This window comes from Lichenostomus cassidix, chromosome 2 (assembly GCF_008360975.1).
Source record: "Lichenostomus cassidix isolate B80296 chromosome 2, HeHo_3.0, whole genome shotgun sequence".
In the NCBI taxonomy this organism is placed as follows: domain Eukaryota; kingdom Metazoa; phylum Chordata; class Aves; order Passeriformes; family Meliphagidae; genus Lichenostomus; species Lichenostomus cassidix.
In genome coordinates this window covers 138,536,307-138,543,883 of record NC_139482.1, presented here as the reverse complement: position 1 = coordinate 138,543,883, position 7,577 = coordinate 138,536,307, and the positions used below count along the sequence as shown (strand labels likewise).

The 7,577-nt window shown below is 40.3% G+C and overlaps 1 protein-coding gene across 2 annotated transcripts in view; it reads left to right on the top strand.

The window, feature by feature from the left end:
* The window catches only part of LOC146442368 (uncharacterized), a 43,019-nt gene extending 36,298 nt beyond the window's left edge, over positions 1 to 6,721 (top strand). The window contains exons 2-3 of one of the 2 annotated variants that reach the window (XM_085053451.1): positions 3,693 to 3,828; positions 4,783 to 6,721. In XM_085053451.1, coding sequence (XP_084909577.1) covers positions 3,693 to 3,828; positions 4,783 to 4,923 — 277 coding nt within the window. In that variant the 3' untranslated portion in view covers positions 4,924 to 6,721. Of the gene's footprint in view, positions 1 to 3,692 lie in introns of both variants that reach the window. The other variant, XR_014850238.1, reaches the window with a different exon arrangement.
* Positions 6,722 to 7,577: the final 856 nt, after the last annotated feature.

Here is a 7,577-nt window from a genome sequence, read left to right as displayed (position 1 = left end):
CTGTTCCACAGTACTGAGAGACTTACAGTGACTTGTTTGTTATTTATCAGGGATAATGAGAGGTAAGTGTAAGTGAGAGAGGAAACCATTTGTTTAACTACTTCAGCCATTATTCAGTCACTACTTCCGACTAAGCAGGGAACATTTTTCTGATGGTGGTGTGATAATTTACAAATGTTTTCATTCCACATTAGAAAATAAATGAAGACCCTACTCTTTCCCCCCCCCAGCTTCCATGACAGTCACAAGCCCCCTGAAAATACTGTCAGAAATTAGATTAAATGGATCTAAAAACTTGGTAAATTAAAGCATTTACTTTAAATGTAGGAGATACAGATTTGAATTATTTCTCTGCCTAGTTCAAACCAGTGCTTGCACTAGAGCCTTAAGGTTATACTGCCTTATTACAAGGGTGTATGCTAATCAGTTATGTCTTCTCATGTGTTGGACCAGAAATGCTGTCCTGGAGCTAGAAAACCTGCCGTAAGAGGCAATCCATCAAAACTGATATACTACCATGAAAAGCTTGGCAAATCAGTATTTATCAAACCAGTTTCACTGAAAAATCTTCAAGCAGCTTCATTGCTGATGGAGATTTAATGAAGCAGAGTGCTTATTGTGCATGTTAATTCTCATTGAATCAGGCTTAAAGAAATTACTGTAGGCAAGAGAGAAAAACAAACTAGGCCACATTGTCCAGACACAAAAGTCACAAAACAAACACTTCCAAGGGCTTGAGTGTTTTAAAGGAAACCCTGAAAAGACACAAAAAATATGCAGAAAAATTCTGTTCTTTGAGACGAGCATTAGTCAGACAACCTTTGTGTCATGCATTGTCTGTTTGGAGCCCAAGTAACTTCCTTGGAAATTTGTACAACCTTCATTTGCTTACTCTTCAGATGTTAGTAGTCAAACGTCAACAGACTGTAAGGAGTACAGACAACATGCTGAAATACTGTTCATCAAAAGGTGGCCAGATATACAGCTAGTTTTCATCATCTAGAGAGTTACAGATCCTATGGTTGGACTCCAGGTTAATACATCCTGCTTGTAACCTTGGACTGATTCAGCCATACGTGTTGAGAGTCTGCTGGTGTCCTTTCTGACCCAAATACAGTGTTAAGGACAATTTTCCCCTTCTGTACCTTACTGTATTAAATAAACTTGGGAGCACCTGGGGGGAAAAAAATAGAATATTTCTCTGCTTTGCTTTCAGATCCTGGACGGTTACGGTTTCTGTTCTGGTGTCAGGGGTCATGATGATTTGGGGTATTTCATTCTGTCATGCTGGACACATCAATCACAGTGGCAAAGCTTAGAGAAAATCGAAGAGGAAGAGCAGAGTATTGTGGTTTGCAATGTGTAGGGAGGAAAGTAATTCTAGGGCTATTTTGTAAAATGCCATTTTTGGTTTTGACATCATGCAATGGCTGCTCAAGCCCATAAACACAATCTCCATCAGTTGTTCCTCTGATTAAGATATAAACAATGACTAGATTTTGGTATGCCTGCAAATAACTGACAAAAACAACCAACCTAAGTACAAAAATTCTTCAAAATCTTCTGGCTAATATGCTTAGTAAACTGAGCTTGTAGGACTCTAATGATTATAGATCATTCTTGTGGGATGTTTGAGAAGCTTCATCAACCTCTGCTGTATAGAAATAAATGCTCCACTATCAGCTATGATCTCCCTGGTTTCCTACTGATGAGTTTGGCTCTCTGTTGGGTCAGATACTTTGTGGGATGGCTGTGAGCTTTTTCTGCTCTGACACAGGGATGGCACTCTGGGAGAGCCTTAGGTCTGCATTAGAGCGTACAACCCCTTCTTGGGATGCTCCTACCTCTCCTTTCCCTCTCCTATTCTCCTCAGCTTTTAGCCATTAAACAGAAAAGCTGACACAGATTCCAGCTGTGCATATCTGCAGTGAGGCAGGGGGGTTTGGAGACAGCTGGTGCCCAGGGAACAGAACAGCTGGTCAGCACTGAAATCTCGTAAGGAGCTTGGGTTGCAGACCACAGATTCAGAGAGCTGCTGGATGCTTTATGAGGTGCAGTACTGAACACTGTACCCCATTTTGTAAACAGACCTCAACTGTGTGTAACTTCTGTTCACTTAGGTAGCACTGCATTACAGCTTTTTGTTTCCGACTTTTGCACTTAGCAAGAATGTCCTGGTTCACAGTGAGTGTGTTATAAGCACTTTTATTGTGAACACTTGGATTGAGAATACTTCTCTGTTAGCCTGCAGGCTTTCAGTTCTACTGAAGACACCTTTGACATAATGGCACCAGCCTTACAGGGAAGCCTAAGACAGATACTTATTACTATTGTTTTCCATGCAATCACTCAGAGAAGCTATCCAAAAATGTAAGTCATTCACATATGCATTCAGAGATGTGATAGAAATTAAATACCCAATGTGGTTTGTAATTGTGTTTATCTAAGTGCAGCCTCTTCCTGTGTCAGAACAGATTTTTGCAAACAAGAGGGCAATGATTCAGTTCCAGGGGAAGACTGACAAAATAAACCCCAGCTTCTACTGACCTGATGCAGTGCTGAACAGTGTCCTACCCTGGGAAAATATTTCCTGCTTCATTTTCATAAATATTTATGTAATTCCTTCTGGGAAACATGTCTTCTTCAGAAAACTAAACATGCTGCTCCCTGACATAAATTTAACTGTTTGTTTACACACGAGAGATTATGGGCACGTACCCAGCCTCAGATTTTTACATTCTTATCTCAGGCATTTCTCTCTTTTAGAATTCTTTACTCTCCTTCTGGAGATTACATCATGTCTTGAGCTATGGAGCTCATTTCTGGCTCTGGAATTTGAACATCCCTGATGCTCTTTGGAGAATTGTTATTTTGGGCAGCAGAAATAGGAACCAAATATAATGTTCTGCCTGGAATCACACTTCTGTCCTGTCTAGTTATACCCTTCCTATTCTGAGGCTCCTTTCTAAAAAAAAGAAAAAAAAATCATGTAAGCAATTAAACAGAGGATTGCATGGCTAATGAAAGTATTTCTATTTAGAAAGAGACCTGGACACATAGCTGTGAACTGAAATAGCACTGTTGTGCAGTCTTTTGTGTTTCTTTCTAAGTTTATAGTATGGATTAGTGGCAAAGCAGTGCACATGTTGCCCCAAGAGAACAGATGTACTCCCCACCATGACAAACTGAAAAAGGTTGATTCGGCTCTCTGTACCATTTCTTAAGAGAACAGAAAAGTCACTGACATTGAAACATGAGCTGACAGAATCTTGTACAAAGCCTTGGATTAGAGCAAAGCTGAGACTTTGCTTTCCAGCATGCTCACAAACCCTTCCATGAAGTGGTGATCTGTGTGGGGTGCTCCGGAAAGAGCCATGTGATGGTGGCAGACACAGTCAAAAGAGATGGCAGATGTTAGACTTGTGCCCAGGAGAAAACTCTAAAATGATGAAGTGGTACATAGGTGATGTGCCAGCCTGTGGATCTTACAGGAAACCTGTTTATCATGCAGAGCAATGACAAAACTTCAAACCTCAAGCTCTAACAGTCCTACTTGATCTTAGTTTCCTGGTCCTAGAATTCAGCTGATGTGTCTTGCATTATCCACCTTACAGGTTAACCTTATAGGTTATTATTATACAGATCGTCTAGATTTGTAATTTTTTAGTTTCTGTTTTTTTCTTTCTTTTCAGTTCAAACTCTGCTGCATATTTTCCAAAGACAGCTAGAGCCAAACAGCTTTTAGCACTTCCTTCAGCACTCTGCAGAAGAAACACTAACAAACCGGGAGTCAGCTACCTACCCTGCAAGATCCAGCAAAAAGAAAAGGCAAGGATGTGAGGAAAATGAGAGAGCAGGAAACCAAAGAAAGCTTGCAAACCTCCCTCCAAGCCCAGAGGCTCCTGTCCTTGGTCACTGCCTGAACCCTGCTACTAAATGTGCCTCAAGACGTCTGTCCTGCCCAGTGAACTCTATCTTAGGTCCTAAGTTGTTTCCCTGCTGTTTGGGGACACACAGTGTTGTGTAATGTGTTGTAACGTTGGTTTCATGTCTGTGTGGGTGTCTTTCTGGCAGGAAAAAGAAAGTTTTGAACCTCATTCTCCCATCTTCCTAGTTATTGTCTGCCAGACTGTTTGCTAGTGTAAGGGAGGCAGGGTGATGGTGGTGGCTTATTTTCCACTTGACAGCATAACAAAACTAAAGGAAAAAACTTCTTCACTCAGTTCATACTGAGTTTTGTTTTGTTGTGTTCGGGTTTGTTGGTTTTTTTTTTATCCTGTTAATGAATTAAGTATTTTTACAAGTCCAAGTTTTGTATAATGAAGAAAGGTTTTAGAATTGTGGGGGTTTCCTACTCAGTGCTGATTATTGCTGGTACTTGTGGAGCTTTTGACATGTGATTTGGAAACAGGAAAGCTGGACTCCATTCCTCAGTTCAGATGCATGCCTTTGAATTGTGGATGCTTGCTTAGGTGTACAATGTGATGTCACTATGGCTGCTTTTTAGTTTAATAGTGGTTTAACATACAAAGTACAGCACTAGCACAGACTGGATAAAAGGACTGCTGTGACTTCTACCAATTTGGAGTAATTCACATCACTTGGAATAACTGCTGAGCCACCTCTGGCAAGGAAAAAGAAATGAGTTACAGGGCTTATAAAAAGATTTCTGAATAGTAAAGACTTTGTCATTTTTGGAAACTGTTGAGAACCAGAGCTTTCAGCATTTTTCCCTGAGGATTCTCCTGACTTCAAGTTTTTGTTTGTCTTATCCCCACACAGGAAGTGACACCTACTTGGATGCTTTGCTTTTTAATCTACCGGCTCTCTGGCTGCAGCAATATAAGTATAGATATAGAAGAAAAGTTCATAAATCAGCACAATAAATCTCATCACCAAAAACTGTGGCATGGTTTTGTTTAATGTATGGAATTTTCTGACAGCATTCAAAAGAATTTATGAGTTTACAAGTCAGATTAAATCAGTTCCAAAAACAGTGTCAGACTTTGTCCAACAGTATCAGTAAAACATTATGTAGCACTGTCATTTCTCCAAGTGTTTTGGAGATTCCAACTTTATTCGTATGGGTTTCAGAGTCACTTTCAGTCTAAGGGACAGAAAATAGCCACGATCTGCTAGGTGCTTGCAATTTGGTTTGAGCAGCATGTGTTTGAGGAAAGAATAGATCCTGGCAGGTTCTTGTACTGTTCTGTGGCAAAGATGTCTTACCCCTTGGCCAGTTAAAAGCACATCCATAAATTCTTACCAGCCAGAAGAAGTTAAGAATAAACCTGAACTTGTGAGCAGGTGGGTTAGTGGTAAGAGATTACCTCTTGTCTTAATTGGTCCTTGGCTTTATAACACAGAAGAGGTTTGCCATGCAAAGCATCCACAGTGCCACATCACATCACAGGTCAGTTGTTCTTTTTCCAAAGACCAACAACCTAACCAAAAGAAAAAAGGCTATGCAAAGAGTAGGCAGAGGATGAATGTACAAGCCATCATAAGGATCTGACTGCTTTTCTCCTTCTTCACATCTTTTCTGTGCAGTATATGTCTTGAACCTTTGGCAATGAAAATTACTTCAAGCAGTGGAGGAGGCTGTTTGGCTGATATCAGAGGCACTTCCAGCTTCATGCTGTTGACACGGCCCATTTACTGTTGAATCTGTGCTTACACTCCAGCCATGCTGTTGCATCCATTCCTGGGCTTGGATTTGTGCCCTTCCTGCCCAGAGTCAGTGTGTGCACATGATGGCTTGGCTGCCCACCCTCATACTCATGCAGCAGGATGGCACAGCGCCTGCTCAGAGAGGTGGGAAGCCAATTTCACAAGGGTACAGATGAGCACTGGAAATAGATTTTGACTAGCATCCTGCTCAGTGCTGCCTATGCCAGTTCCCCAGCTGGAACTGGCTTATTTTCAATGACGACTTAAAAAAAACAAATTCTAGGCTTAATCAATCTGAAAGTGAATTACTGCCAATTAGCACTAGGAAGATATTTATGTTTTGCTTTAAAAAGGATTTGTGGCAGGGAATGAGCCCAGTAACTGAATGCTAAGTGACAACTTCCTCAGATGTGATGACAGTACCTGGTGTCATGCTGTGCCATACTGACATGCACATGTCCAGTGAGTGCTGCTCCATGGATGGGCAGGCAGTGGAGTCACAAATGGAATGCTGAGCTGCCCTTCTTCAGGAAAGCAAAGGACAAGAGATGAGATTTATTGACAAGAGCCCCTGAACATCGGGACAAACATTATGGCTTTATACATCCAAAGAATTGCATCAATCAGCACTTAATAAATAGTAAGTAACAGGGACCCACAGCAATAGAACAAGGAAAGAAGGGAATTAAGCAATCTTAAAAAGAAAGCAGAGATGAGAAAATGAGAAGTTATGATTTATCTGTTTTTCTAATTACATGAGATTAGAACCAGACTAGAAACATCTGCTGCTTTGATTTTGCTGCTCCTGGGATTCCTCAGTCCTCTCCTCCTAAGTGGAAGATTTTAAGTGAGCAGGATCTGGCCTAAAGAAATCCATAAAGCTGTATTCACTACTTAGGTTTTCTGTTTGTGCTGATTTAAAGATTTGGCCGTTTTGATTTTCTTTGGATTAGATTAGCTCAAGGGAGCTCTCCAAAGGAATGTGCCATTGGTTTTCTGTTTGTGATTGTTTATGTGATGCAATTCAATAAAACTTCCATGCAGGCAGTCATTAATTGTCAAAATCAAAAATACTCCTAAGCTCCGGTCTGCAGTTATCCATACTGTGCTATATTTGGGACATGTTACGGTTTCTATCATTAAGAAGGCCTCCTTGTAATGCCCCATCACGGATAAAACATAACCACAAAAATTATGCATATGGACAAAATATAAAGTGAAATTATGGGTTTCTATACTGAAATGGAACTAGGGATGATGCATATGCCAGACACGAATGACACAGAGAACAGAACTGTTGGCAAACAGAGGGAAAACTATAAATATGCTTAAGACGAGACATCACACATTGTTTCAAGTGACAAACTTTGTACTAAAAGAAAGAAAAAGATCACAAATCTAGACAGACAGCACTGCTAAAAGTTATATAGCTGCATGATTCATTCCCCAAAGAAATCAATGTCAGGATGATATTTTTCTTCAGGCAATACTGGCAACTGCTCATAATTTGGGTAAACTTTCTCTGCCCTATAAAATCAAACCATCAAACCAAAAGGTAACCACTGAAACAGCTACCACTCAACCAAAAAAAAAAGTGTTTTGAACTGAGCACAACATAAAACTGCATGAGTCAATCTACCGTAAACTTTCGGCAAATAGAATGTGTCATCAAGATCAACTTCGGTGTTTCCAATGAGCATAGGCTTATACAGCAGGCTTTTTAGAAACACACTGTGCTCCAAATAGTAATTCTCTACTTTCAATAAACTCTGACTGGCTGCAACTAGTTATTTCTTCTGATACATACAGCCAAAATAACTGACTCATAAACAGGAGCCTATGGAGCTAGATTAATTACAGGGATTATGTATAGTATTCAGAGCTTTTAAAAACAAGGGATCATTACG